This window comes from Pyrus communis, chromosome 6 (assembly GCF_041283825.1).
Source record: "Pyrus communis isolate YQ-2024b chromosome 6, ASM4128382v1, whole genome shotgun sequence".
NCBI lineage: Eukaryota > Viridiplantae > Streptophyta > Magnoliopsida > Rosales > Rosaceae > Pyrus > Pyrus communis.
Genome location: NC_142570.1, coordinates 12,499,449 through 12,514,304, shown reverse-complemented (window position 1 = coordinate 12,514,304; position 14,856 = coordinate 12,499,449). Strand labels below are relative to the sequence as shown.

Genomic DNA, 14,856 nt, shown 5'->3' with positions numbered 1-14,856 from the left:
AATCGAGAAGGCAGGTGGGCGAAGTTTGTGGTGGGATGATTCGGTGGAGGTTTAAGTTACTTTTTCTTCAAATAATATTATTGATGTGTGGATGCGCGAGGTTGGTGAAGCTGTTTTTTTTTTTTTTTTTGGTTGGATGAACTCTCAGTTCACTCCATTGAGTATCCCTTAGCTTTGCAGAGGTGACTTTAATGAATTCATCTGGGATTCTGAGAAGTTGGGAGGGACTGAGGTTTTATATAATCGGCATCGATACTTGGAGGATTTCATGAACTCCACAGAATTAATGGATTTGGACTTCAATGGTCTAGCTTTTACTTAGATAAGCATTAGAAATAAGGAGTTGGTGGAAGAGCGAATTGATAGCGGCCCTCTGGTAGGACTTATGGCTAAATACCACAGTTACCCATGAGACAATTTTGGAGTCGGGTCACTGTCTAATCATTATCTAAACTGATCCGGGGGTAAGAAGTAGTAGAAATTTGTTTCGTTTTAAAGCCTTTTGGGCAAAGGAGGAATAGTGTAAAGAGCTGGTGAGAAGATGATGGGAACACCAATAGGAGGGGAAGCTTCAGCTAGATGGCTATAGAAAATTAATGATTGTCACTCTCAACTAATCAAGTGGAGCTGAAACAAGTTTAAAATGAGGGGAAGGCAAATTGACAAACTTCTCGACCAACTTGGGGAATTGCAAAATAATTGGGGAGCAAACATTGATGAGATCAAGGATAAGTCCAGGAAAATTGATAGACTATGGGCACAAGAGGAATGCTATTGGCAGCAAAGGTCTTAGGTTAAATGGCTTCGGAGGGGTGATGCCAACACCATGTTTTTCCACCAATCTACTATGCAAAAACGCGGGAAGAATAAAGTGCTGAAAGTTAGAGATGAGAACGAATCTTGGGAGGAGAACCCCAGTCGAGTATGGAAGTTGGTGGATGAGCATTTCATTAACATCTTCAGTCCCCCCGGGGGGGGGGGGGGGAGTAGAGATTGGGGGTTAATCTTAGATTGCATTAACTCGACATTTTCGGGGAGGATGAATAAGTCTCTTATGTCATCGGTTTTGGAAATGGTGAAACATTGTGGGGGGAAATCAATGACCTGGTTCGAGACATGGTGAATGAGGCAAGCAGCCCAAGTTGGCTCAATTCAACACATACCGTGTTGATTCCAATGGTACAAAATTCGGAATCGGTGTTGCAATTCCGGCCTATAAGTTTATGCAACTATTCCTACAAAGTTTTATCAAAGGTTCTTGCAAATAGGCTTAAACCTCTTATGCCGGATCTTATCTCCCCTATGTAGAATGCGTTTGTTGTGGGAAGATAAATTCAGGATAATATTGGGATTGCCCATGAGCTTTTTCATTTCCTTAAACTTCGGAAGACAAAAGAAAGTTTGAACTTGGCATCAAGTTAGACATGCATAAAGCTTACGATAGGGTTGAATAAGACTTCCTCGGCGCGATTATGGATAAAATAGGGTTCAATGTTATGTGGCGGAAGCTTATCATAGGCTATGTTACCTTAGTAAACTTCACTGTCATTCTCAATGGACAACCTGGAAATAAGTTTGCTTCTTCAAAAGGTCTTCGTTAAGGGAACCCTTTACCTCTGTACCTATTCCTCATGGTTAACGAGGTCCTCTCTTGGATGATCCAAGTGGCTGTTGATAATAAGCTACTGGATGATGTAAAAATGAGTGTGCAGGGCCGGTTATTTCCCACATTGTCTTCGGTGATGACACACTGATCTTTCTTACGGTAGATAGGAAGAACTGTAGTAATTTGGTCCAATTACTTGAGGCATATTGCTCTGCCTCGGGACAAGAAGTCAATTTGCACAAATCTAGTGCGTTCTTCGATGCCAATTTACCGACGACTGTTTTTGAGGAGTTGGGTGGTGTTATCGGCATGCCCGTGGTGACTGATCCGGGCACTTAGGTGTCCCTGCCATCTAGGGTCGATTGAAGAGACGGGGTCTTAACTTATGTGAAGGGTAGACTTATGGGGAAAATACAAGGATGGAAGCAAAGTACCTTGTCACAAGCGGGTAAGGAAGTCATGATTAAAGCCGTGGCTCAGGCTATTCCTACTTATCCTATGAATATTTTTAAATTTCCTACGGTGGTTTGCAATGAGATGGATGCAATGATATTGAGCTTCTGGTGGAGACAAGTTGGTGGGGAGCGAAAAATCCATTGGGTATCGAAAGACACCTTAGGCCTACCTAAGCAAATGGAGGGTATAGGCTTCAAGAGCTTTCAAGCGTTCAACAATGCATTTCTTACCAAGTAGTGTTGGCAGTTGATTTGTGACCTGAGTTCACTTTAGGCTAGGGTCCTGAAGGCCTGGTACTTTCTAAACTACTCATTCCTTGATGCTCGAAAAGGGAATCGGGCCTCGTGGGCATGGACAAGCCTACTTGTGGGAAATAATTTGTTGTTGCAGGGGTCGCATTAACAGATTATGGGTGGGCGGCATGTTCAGGTCTAGGTGGATAGATGGATCCTATCCCTCCCTATGAGGCACCCCACTCCAAGCGACAATGTGACTAGAAATACTCGGGTGAGCTCTCTCATTTGTCTTGTAACTTAAGATTGGGATATCAACTTCCTTCATTCTTTCCTATTTGCAGATGAACAATTAATGATTCTGGAGACGCAAGTTGGGGATCTTTTGGCCAGCAAACAAAAATAGAAGGTACTCGATCAAGTCGAGGTATCATTGCGCGCACTCGAGGTCTCTCTCCTTGATGGATCACTATCTTTCCTTTTCCCGACCAGTTTCGGAGCGGTTGTGGAAGGTTACTTGGAAGTTGAAAGTCCCCCCTCGAAGATTCGTAACTTTATGTGGAAAACTTTGCATAATGCATTAGCGACGATGGCTGACTTGTTTAGAAGGAGATCCACCCCCTCCCCGACATGCCCAATCTGCCATAATCAGGATGAATCAGTTGAACATCCTTTCTTCCTCTATCCTTGGGTGGAGACAATTTGGTTTGGTGGTGTGCTAAACTATAAAATCGACAGAAATGGCATACCAACATGGGTGCTTTGGCTGCAATTTGTCAACAAATCCAATCTCGGGTCCACTAAGGAAAGATATTGGATAATGTTGCATGTGGCATTCACTTGTTGGCATATTTGGAAAACCAGATGTAAATTTGTGCTCAACCAAAAGGCTATTAACCCAACACAGGTTTTGATGGCAATATCTAACTCGGTGGGCGCATTTTCGGAAGCGACGAGTTTACCTCGGTATCTCTGGTGAGAGTGTTCATGTGATCGCTAGTTTCCTTCAACCTTCCCCCTTCTCAAAATCTGGCTTTGTTGGGGTTGTGATGCAAGCTACGTGGGGCGTGTTTGTGGCAGCGACAAGGTATTCAATCAGGGCACCAAATGTTTCGACGTCTGAAGCCATGGTGTTTCTTTGTGGGTGTAGGTTAGGTGCCTTCTTGGGTCACATGTCGATAATCATTGAATATGATTCCCTTGAATCCATCTCTTGCTTATCAAATTTGATGGAAATTGGTAGTTGGGAGACCTTTCCTACATTGGTGAAAGCCAAATACTTGGGGGAGTCCTTCCAAGATTGTCGTTGGTCTTAGATTCCAAGATCAACCAATATGGTAGCGGACTCACTAGCGTCGGCAAGAAATTCTGAGATGTGTGATGTTACTTAGGTTGACTGACCCCTATCTTCGTTGGTGCATGTTCTGAACAATGATGGTTTATCTTGTCCTCATTAAGTTTTTGTATCAGCAGTGCAAGGGCGACGTTTTAGCATTGTTACAGCTTCTTCACTATTGTACCTCCCTACACTGCTCAGTTTTTTGCTTGCTTAGCTATGTGTTTGCCTCGCTATAAGCTTTCCTTATACATTGTGGCATCTTTGCCCTAAAAATAGATTTCCAAGTTTACAAAAAATAAAAAATCCACAATGCCAAATGTTGAGATTCTATACACTTAAGCCAAACTTCTTTTACTTCCATTCTTCCATTTTATATTTGGTTGACCATATTTTTCAACTTAACAATCTTCCCAATGACTTTGTGACAACATTGTAAGTCATATTTAGCTACTTATTATCATGGCATCCACACTTCCATTTAAAAAAAATCTAAATTAGTAAAATAAAAAAGAAAAAAAAAAAAAAAAAAAAAAAAAAACGGCATCAGCGTACGAAACATCCGCACTCGCCCACTCCGTCTCTCGTGTTCCCTCTACTTGTCTTGCCTCTATACAACACCCGCACCCCTCACTCCATTTCTCACGCAATCTCCAGATCCAAATCTCAAACACTCCTCAGCTCCCTCTCTCTCTCTCTCTCTCCCCTTTCTCTCTCCTCTCTCTGTGGCGGTGGCAGCGATGGGGTTCCCATCCAACGGTGCCGAGAAGCCGCTCAAGTTTCTGATCTACGGCCGCACGGGCTGGATTGGCGGCCTCCTCGGCAAACTCTGCGAGGCCCAATCAATCGACTACGTCTACGGCTCCGGCCGCCTCGAGAACCGCAGCTCGCTCGAGGCCGACATCGCCAATATTAAGCCCACCCATATCTTCAACGCCGCTGGCGTCACCGGCCGCCCCAACGTCGACTGGTGCGAATCCCATAAGGTCGAGACCATCCGGACCAACGTGGTCGGCACCTTGACCCTTGCTGACGTCTGTAGGGAGCGCGGCCTGATCCTCATTAACTATGCGACCGGGTGCATTTTCGAGTACGATGCGGGTCACCCGCTCGGGTCGGGCATTGGGTTCAAGGAGGAGGACACCCCCAACTTTATCGGATCTTTCTATTCCAAGACCAAGGCCATGGTAGTCAATCTCGTTTGACCCTTTCAATTTTACCAATTTTCGTTTACATTGAAATTACCTATTTACCCTTGGTAAGATCTCATCGGGGTATCTTGGATCTAAAGACTTTACTGTTGGATCTGAATTGTTGTGAAATTTTGGATTAGAAACGTTGTGGTTTTTAATTCAACAGTTTTTTTTTTTTTAACAAACGATATTATTAACACTATATAGTGGGGGAAATGTTAATTTAAATTCGTTTTTAGCAAGAATTGATACTAAAATCTCTACTTAGAGAAATACTACTAGACCGTAATACTAGATGGCAAAATAACAACAGTTAAATCTTAAAAAATGTTAAGGGGTCAATTAAAATGCTCGCTTTTGCAACTTTTCACCTTCAAAATGAGACTTCCTACATGAAAATAGTGAAAATAGTAAATGTGATACATATAGCATTAGTGCTACGAAAGTAAACTTTGTTGTAGAATTTTGAGCTCATTGCCGATTTTCAAACTTGATGTGTAAGAATGCTCACTGTTACTAATTTTGGCTACTTGATGATACTTGAAAGGTGGAAGATCTGCTCAACGATTTTGAGAACGTCTGTACTTTGCGTGTTAGAATGCCAATTTCATCCGACTTATGCAACCCCCGTAACTTCATCACGAAGATCACTCGATATGATAAGGTAGTTGACATTCCCAACTCCATGACGATCTTGGACGAACTCCTCCCCATTTCCATCGAGATGGCAAAGAGGAATCTCACGGGAATCTACAACTTTACAAACCCCGGAGTGGTCAGCCACAACGAGATCTTGGAGATGTACAAGGAATACATTGACCCCAGCTTCTCTTACAAGAACTTTACTCTCGAGGAGCAGGCAAAGGTGATTGTTGCTCCTAGGAGCAACAATGAACTTGACGCCTCGAAATTGAAGAAAGAATTCCCTAAACTCCTGTCGATCAAGGAATCTCTCATTAAGAACGTCTTCAAGCCAAACCAGAAGACTGCTACAGCTTAAAAACTTTTAGGTTTGAAATTTTGGTTTCCATGTTGCTATTAATTGAATTCAGTTCATGTGATCTCTCCATTATACAGTTCCTTCTCCCTGGTAGCATTCATGTCGCCTCGTTTGTATTTGAATGTTGTATTTGAAATAACTCGATCAGTCAATAAACTGGTTGCAAGTGTTGCACCAAGTTCAATCCTTTTTCTTTAAGTTATCGATAATGTGTATATGGCATTTGCATTTGATGAGCTCTGGTTTAGTCCTTCGATTATGTTAATTAGTGTGATGAATGTAGTTTTTTAACTAGATGTTGTCACTGGTTGTTCTTGCAACCTGTCGAAAGAGTAAGATAGCGGCCATATACAACCATAGGTATTCTTTTCTGTTTTATTTTAATCTTGTTCAGGCAGGTGCAGAACTACATGCTTGTTTACAAGGAAATCAGTTGTGGCAGTAGGTATTGAGTTCACTCCAACCGAGTTAGTTGCGGCTGAGGAATACATTTTTGTCATACAGGGAAGAGCCTTTGAAGCTTGGCGTTTTCCCAAGTATGGAGGAGGGGGAGGAAAAGGCAGCACCAGGGAGGATTGTGTATATAACAACAGGGCTTCTCACTACATGGACCCCATCAGTCAACAAGATTGAACCAGACACAATTGGCTGCTGTGACAATGGTGGACCATTCACCTTTACGGTGAAGGATTTCTTCTCGCCAACTGTGGAAAAATGCTGGAGTCGGGTGTTCAGATCCCACATTGGTGATGGAATTGGGGGAGCCAACATTGGTGACTGTTCAGGTAAAGAAAGCATTACTTGGCTGGCCATCTTCAACTGCAAGGGAGAAGGAGGGGTTATTCAGATCCCAAGCTCTTCCTGGCTTTGTTCTGCCACAGCTGCTGCCGTTGTAACCAGTGATAAGTTTTAATGTTGTGCTGTTGTAACCCTGTTTGCAGAGGAAATGCATGTAGTCTGTTTCGTAAAGATCAAAGACCAGCCCGGTGTGACCAAACCTGTAAGCAAATTCAAGTTCATTGTGCCTGTTTGGGTCCAGGACACGAGCTATACATTTCATGGGAAAAAAAAAAAAGGGGTGATAGTTTAATAGAGAGAGGCACGTAGAGAACACCAGGAACTGAAATGCTTTCCAGAAAAATGAAAACTAGTGTTTATATGATTCTGTTCATACCTGTAGTCAATACGGCAGATTTGATAGAGGCAGCCAACCATTTTGGATGGGCAGCCTTGACAAACGCAGCAGCAACACTAGCACGAGGACAGGACATAGAAGTCCCTGAGATTATGTTATAGTCGACACTCTTGGTGTCGTGGAAGTCAATGGAAGGTGGTGCCACGGGAGACCAAGCAGCAAGTATATCAACACCCGGAGCAGTGAGATCAGGCTGTACATCATTTATTCACAATTTCCAGCATATAATGTGTTCAGAAGCATAGTTAAAGGCAATTAAGCGAAGATGAAAATCATGACTTTCATTCGGATTTTTGTCACCTTTAGGACATCCAGGGTTATGGGGTTGGGTCCTCTAGTAGAAACGATACAACGCACGGTGCCATGACGTCCTCCTCCGTCTCAGCATCCAGAATTGTTGCAACTGGATTCCTGAACTTATATTGTGTAAGATTATATATACTTACTCTGTTGATCTGATATATTCCAAAACTCTCTGTCCATCTTCTGTGGTGATCAGTGTTGTTGGTAAGGGGTAACTGAATGCAGAGTCAGTGTAAAACGAATCAGCCATAATTGCACCCACGCCATCAGCTACCACGATGCCAAAACCAGTCTCGATGGCTTCGCAGAAAACAATCTTCCCTTCAGTTTATGTGAATTCATGACTCCATTAGTACAATATCTTGATATCGCTGAGTTAGCACCTGCAAAGAAGTTTGCAGCATCTCCTCCATAAGTTAGGGGAAACGACTTACCATGAAGGTTGAAATTGTTAACTGAGCTTCCCTGCATTACATCATTGTAAATTTCTCCATTCCCAAGTACTGCTTTCGCAACAAACTTTCTGTCAACGGTGCTGGCAACAACGGTCAGGATCCAAGGTGCATAATTAGAAATTGTTCTTGGGAAGAGGCCCAGAGTTTCCAGCAGAACTTGAGGTTAGTATACCGTGTTTTCATGGCGGGGAAAGATCCAATAGCAATCAGTTCTTCTAAGTAGTCGAGTGGAAAGACAGAACCAACTGAAGTTGATATAATATCAACCCCATCTGCTATTGCATCATCAAATGCAGCAAGGATATCTGCACTAGCACATCCGGATGCCCAGCAAACTTTGTAGCCAGCAATCCTAGAATTGGGGACACCGCCTTTTGCAGTTCCGGTAGCTAGCCCAAAGTACTTGCTGGTACCTCCCTGCCTGCAGCAGTCGAAGCAGCGTGGCTTCAATGTACTTCGGAGTCTCTTGGCAATTCGAAGTCAGTGGTGTCGTAGTGGGCTTCACCTGATTAGTTTACTGTAAGGTCAAATGTTCCATCTCCATTAGTTGCTATTAAGATGAGCCAAAGAACATGGCAAGCTAGCACAAATGCTGTAACAAAAGTGCAAATGGAAGCAAATGCAGAGTTGCATTGACCATTGGAACCAGCTTAATTAGTTTTAAGTGTGCAACTTCATGTGTTGGATGGTAAGATCTCGTTGTGTATTTATATAATCACAAACTTGGAAGATTGCAACGTCGTTGCTCACCGGTCAGACTGCACTGCAAATTCCCCCGTAGAAATCAGTTGCTGGCAGGCCTGTCCTTGGTGCTTCTGGTTTTGTAGTTGTCGCCAAACAAAGGTTAGAAACATGGTGTTAAACACAATTGACAATTTGACAATTTGACATGCCACAAATAATCTTTTAAACTGTTTGTTAAAAATGGTCCCTATATTTTTTGATGTGGGGTTCACCTTAACATGCTTCCTCACATGAAATTTTATCACGTGGATATATTACTTGACTCCGATACCATGAAGAAAATATGAACTCATCATCCATCGATTGCAATTTATATAGTTAGATGCCATTTATTATTTATTTGTCAAAATAATCGTTTGTAAATCCACACATGCGTTCAATAGTATTTTTGTGTATATAATCTTCTGTTAGAGAATAGGATCTCACATTGGTCATATGACAAAATAATATACAATTAATATATGGAGTTTCCAATCCTAATGTCATTGTGGCCTTTTGTGATATAACTCAAGACCTGGTTATAGGTAGTTAGTTGAGACAATATTGGTTATGGTAGTGGCGGACTCGCATAGACTCAAACTTACCTCTTTTAACAATGTGAAGAAAAGTACCACTAACCAAGAGTTCGATCACAAGTGATTCCTTCCTTTTAATTTAGCAAATTAAAGGAAGGGTTTCATGAAAACATCCTTTTAAGAAAACAAATATTTTTAAACAAGTTTTACAAGGGCAAGTCCCATTTTTGTGCCTTGAGGATCCCATTTTTGTGATCCCAGGAGGAACCTTTGAATCTTAATTTTTTCTGCGACCCAGAGGAAGTGCCTGAAATACAACGAGGGAAATATGTGTAGACAACAAGAGGAGCTCTCACCACATGAGACCCATCACTCAATACAACTGAACCAGATATGATTGGCTGGTTTGAAATCCTTGGACCAGTCACCTTCACTGTAAATGATTTCTCCTCCCCGACAGAAGAGAAAGAAAGGGTAGTTGGTGAAACCGAAATAGTTATTGCGTGACAGGGTGTGTAGGAGCTTATGGTATAGGTTGAGTTTGTTGAGCGAACATTGGTGACTGTTCTTGGGAACTCAGCATTGATCTCTTGACCATCTTCTAGTTGAAGGGAGAACGAGGGGTAGTTTAGGTCCCAAGCTTTGCCTGGCTTTGTGCTGCCACAACTGCTGTTGTCACCAGTGATGATGTTTAATATGCTGCTATTGTAACCTTGTTTGCAGAGGAAGTTTATGTAGTCTGCTTCGGATGCGTCAAAGATGAGACCGGGGTTTACTGCTTTAGGAGGGTTTATGTGACCAGATCCGTATGCAAATTCAAGGTCTTCGTGCTTCTTTGAGTCCAGGACATGAGCTGTTCATGGGGAAAAACAAATGGTAGTTTAATAGAGATGAAATAAACGTATCTATCAGTTCCTATGGTAATGCATATTACCATGTGGATTAAACTTACAAGCCCAATTAAACTGCACTTTTAGTCCTTGTACGTAGATTGCTAATTATTCGTAATTTATAAGAATTGCTCATAGTTTCAAGACATCACAAATTAAGGCCTAGCATTTTCTCATCCTATTTAAAATAAACAGTGTATATGGTTATAGTTTGTTCATACCTGTGGTCATGAGGGCAGATTTGATTGCAGCAGCGGACCAATTTGGATGAGCCAGCAGCACCACTAGCATGAGGGCATGACATTGAAGTCCCTGGGATTATATTGTATTTGATACTGCCGAGTATCGGGGTAGAAGTCTTCAGAAGGCAGTGCCAAAGGAGACCAAGCAGCAAATATGTCAACACCAGGAGCTGCCATATCGGGCTGTAACATTTTATCCACAATCTCAACATATTAAAAAGTAAGTTCTCCAGGAACATACTTACAGAGAAAAATGATGTGGAAACTCGGGACATTCTGAACATTTTCACCTTGAGAATATCTGGGGTCACAGGGTTCGGTCCTCATGAAGAAAATGATGAAATGGATGGCGCCATGGCATCCTTGTCAGTGTTGGGTTCGGAAACCAAAATTTTTGCAATTGGATTCCTGATACAGGTTGATTTTCATTTCTTGTTCCGAATTGTATTTGTGACCTTGGTTTAGAGAGAAGTCTATGAAATGTATACTTTGTCGATTTGATGTAGTTCAAAACCTTCTGTCCATCTTCTATTGTGAGCTGTGTTACAGGTGATGCATAACTGAAAGCGGTATCAGTGTCAAAATCGACCATAATTGTACCCACCGCACCAGCTAGCTTAATGTCTGAACCATCCGAAAAGGAACTACAGTATACGATCTTCCCCTTAATTTTGTCTGCGTCAAGTCTCCCAGGTAAACACTCGCTTGCAAGCTCTGAGTTTACACCTTTGGAGTAGTTTGCAGCATCTCCTCCCCAGATTAAGGGATATGACTTCCCTTTAAGGTCAAAATTGTTAATCGAAAATCCCTTCATTTTCAAACAAATTGAGTTTATATAGGATTAGTAATATGACTTAATTATACATGATACATCTAAATATAAAGTAAGAATAGAACTAGGTGTACCAACACTAAAGGAGAAATTGTTAGTTGATTACATACCATACCATCACTTGACCAATGAAATGATGTTACGTGATCAGAGAGATCGACTCATAGTTGTATACAACCTGTGCTAAGGCAGTCTTTCATCTTGTTGAAGAGATGGTATATACTAAAATGATCATTTGAGATGGTATACAAAAAGCAAAACTCCAATACTAATGTAAAAAACAAGTTTCAAACTCACAGAGTAAACTTGCCCATTCCCAAGAACTGCTCTCGCAACAAATCTTTGAGTTCGGTCAATATACCTGTTTTCATGGCGTGGAAAGACCCGATAGCAATGGGGTCCTTCAGGTATGGGACTGGATATTTAGAGCCAAGTGAGGTTGATATAATGTCAACTCCATCAGCTATTGCATCGTCAAATGCAGCAAGGATATCTGCGCTAGAACAGCCTCCTAACCAGCAAACTTTGTACACGGCAATTCTAGCATTGGGGACTCCACCTCTTGCAGTTCCAGAAGCTAGCCCAAAGTTGCTTACACCTCCTGGCCTGCAGCAATGTGGCTTCCATGTCCTATGGAGTCTCTTGGCGAATGGGGCTCGCTGCTCTTGTAGGCATCATCGGCATTGTAACACCGGGCTTCAATGATTTTTCTGTGATTTCGAAGTGTTTCATTAGTTGTGATCATGAACAGTTAACCAAAGAACATATCACATGCACACAAGAATGTTTAAGTAAACTTATCACACCCAACAAGCACAGTTTAGCTCCGTTCCTGAATTATAGAAATACAACTGTCCTGAGACTCACGACTTAGTGTTTGAACTCCGCTTAATTAGGGCTTAAATTCATTTGAATACAATGCGTGGGATTAAAGTCTTTTAATGGGACAGAAATTTATAGTGACCCCTTAGCCATCGCATATAGGCTTTAAGGATATTGTGATACATATAACGCTCGGTTTCTGGAACAAGGAGTAGAAGGAACTGAGGCGAAAGCATTATAAACAACCAGTTATATTACGAGACAACTAATGATGTTCAATGCATTAAAATTATTGTTTTTCAGGAAGCAAGAGGGCTCACTTGTTGCATGTGAAGTTGGCACCTTGGCATGCACCCTTCCATTTTTCAGGTGGAGGGCTGAAATCTTTGTCATTGAAGCTATCAGATTCTGGCCAGATTCCTACAAAACCAAAGAGAATTAGAAAGTTTTGGATCCAAAGCTGATAATTCCCCCTTTTTTTTTTTTTTTTTTTTTCCTTCTTCTTCTTCTTCTTCTTCTTAAATTAGTGTCACCTGTGTCTAGAATCCCAATAATAACTTCTCCTTCTACAGGTGGTGGAAGTTGGCCCTTGCTGAAACCCATGAAGTCCCATGACCTCGTCGTATGAAGTTCTAGTTTGTGGTTTGGAAACACTGAAATGACACATTCCATTTCTGCAACCCATTTTGCTTTTCATTTTTCTTAGTACATAAATGCTTGAGAATTGCAACAATACATTTGCATTTCTTAATTTTCTTTTTACTAGCTACTTTGGTTTTTGGCATTCTCACTTGACAACTTCTCAACTTCTTCGTCTGATAATTTTGCTGCAAATCCATTGAAGCTCTTCCCGTAACTATAAACCAGTGACTCTTTGGCAGCTGACAATGTGCTGCAATTAGGAAACATATATGTTCTAGAACATTTTTTTGGAACACATTTTTTGTTGTATACCAACTCACTTTATGCTTTGGAGTGTAGTATTGATAATTAATTCACTTGTTTGTGAATTGATTATACCATGTGATCGTGTTTCAGTGCCACACAATAATTTATCTATAATATGACAATAATCATTAAAATAAGGTTTTGAACAACAATTAAATTAAGAATAAAATTAAAATTAACCTTCCAAGTGCACTTTGTAGCATTGAATGATGCGTGGATGCAACATAAAAGCCTCCCTGAGGCCGGTCTCCCATGTATACAATATGAGCCTACATAAATGTGTACAATTTCATTAATAAATTACTCAACATGAAATTCCACAAATTCTTTTTTTTCTTTTTCTTTTGGATTGAATAAATTAAACAAGAATCAAAGGACAAAAATAAACAGGGATGTGCATAAAGAGAAAGAAAAAAAATGCGTGAAAATCATTTTCCAAACATTCTACTACCTTCCTCTCTTCGCCATGGCAAGCTACCATAAATGCTGCAAGCAAAACTGCATAAGGAAGAAAATGCAGCATTCGTTTCGTCATTGGTTCCAATTCAGCTTAAGCTTTACAACTTTCCCGTCTTTGATAATAACAGTTCAATTAGGGTATTTTATAAGCACAAAACTTGAAGATTGTAATGTCCACGGACTGCAGATTCCCCTTGTACAGCTCAATTAGTGTAGGGCAGGTTCTGTTTTTGACATTGTGGGCAAAAGATGGTTGAAAAAACTAGGTTTGAGGACAATGTATTGCCTTCCATTGGAGCTCGTTATTTTAGTTTCTTCTTGTTCCTTTTGTTTAGGGCTGGGAAAAATCTCCAAAAATCCCGAATCAAACCAAAAAAATCCCGATCCCAAACTAAAAAAAGTCCTACACCAAAATTTTCAGGATGAAATACCGAACCGATCTCGAATTTTCGATTGGAATTCGGTATTGTCTACTTAATTTTTCAGTAATTCCACAACAAACCGAAAATAAGTATTATATATATATATTATTATATATTTATATATGTAATTATATAATTATATATGTATATACACACACACACACATTTGAACGGTTGCTAACTATTAGTAGCAATATAATTGGTGTGGTCCACAGGTAGTAACCATAACCATTTATCGTCACATTTGCTGGTACGAACCTCCCACAAATGTGTTTATTTCTTCAATATGAAATCAAAAAATTGTATTGTTAGTTTTCGAACATATTAGGTTTGAAACTTATTTTTTTGTTTTTGGGTTTTGTTACTTATTTTATTGGGAGTTTTAACGAAAGGTCCGCAGTACTGTTTACTTTAACGAAAAACCACATTTTTACTCTAAAAAGTCAAACCTGATACTATTCATTTTACGCTTTATTTTGTCCTTATCATTAAAACTCAAAGTTTTCAAGCTCTTTTCATTAGTTTTCCTTATTTTATTTGGGTTGCATGTTAATTTAACTTGGTATGAATGATTGTTATTTCAATTTTATGAATTTTGCGAATACCAAACCATCCCGAAATACCGAAAATATTTTGGAAATACCAAAATTTTGGTTTGGGAGTGATCTTCAAATTTCTGTCCCGAAAATTTTTGATTTGAGATTCGGAATTCTATTTTTGGTTTGGAATTTCATACCAAACCACTCTAATTTTGTGGCGTTCAAAAAAAAAAAAAAAAAAAAAAAAACCACTCTAATTTTGTTTGCTCTCGCAGATTATGAATAGTAGTGCAAGTACAATTAGTTGGTCATAAAATAATAAAACACATCAGTCACATAAATAAGTACAATCACTCACTCATAAAATAACTACAGAAAAATTTTCCTTTTGGGTTCATCTTGTGGATAAACTCAGATCACTCTTATAAAGTAGATTTAAAAAAAAAAAAAAAAAAAAAAAGGAGTCCTCATCCGGGTCGTGAACCTATACTGTAGGTGAGGTGAAAGTTGTTTTGAGGAACAATATCATTTGGTGTTCATTTTCTAGGGTTTAAAATAGAGTCAAGTGCCAATTTAAAATCTGAATTATCTTCTGAGTGAAAATTAAGTTCCTTAATTATTTTTTGATCCCTAAATTCATTAAAAATTGTTAATTTATCCCTACTA

General features: G+C 40.1%; 1 protein-coding gene and 2 pseudogenes across 1 annotated transcript; 1 reads left to right on the top strand and 2 right to left on the bottom strand.

Moving 5' to 3' along the window:
• The first annotated feature begins 4,172 nt into the window (after positions 1–4,172).
• On the top strand, positions 4,173–6,008 carry LOC137711243 (bifunctional dTDP-4-dehydrorhamnose 3,5-epimerase/dTDP-4-dehydrorhamnose reductase). The gene is made up of 2 exons (XM_068450471.2): positions 4,173–4,818; positions 5,372–6,008. Exons 1-2 carry the CDS (start codon positions 4,372–4,374, stop codon positions 5,822–5,824), a joined length of 900 nt encoding a protein of 299 aa, XP_068306572.1. The 5' UTR covers positions 4,173–4,371; the 3' UTR covers positions 5,825–6,008.
• Positions 6,009–6,244: 236 nt separating this feature from the next.
• LOC148696305 (cucumisin-like) lies at positions 6,245–8,631 on the bottom strand (annotated as a pseudogene).
• A 611-nt stretch (positions 8,632–9,242) lies between these two features.
• LOC137710027 (cucumisin-like) lies at positions 9,243–13,305 on the bottom strand (annotated as a pseudogene).
• Positions 13,306–14,856: the final 1,551 nt, after the last annotated feature.

Excerpts from the sequence above, each read along its gene's own strand:
- LOC137711243 (XM_068450471.2), top strand. The coding sequence starts at position 4,372 with ATGGGGTTCCCATCCAACGGTGCCGAGAAGCCGCTCAAGTTTCTGATC. Across the intron at positions 4,819-5,371 it reads ATTCCAAGACCAAGGCCATG|GTGGAAGATCTGCTCAACGA; the intron begins GTAGTCAATCTC and ends GATACTTGAAAG.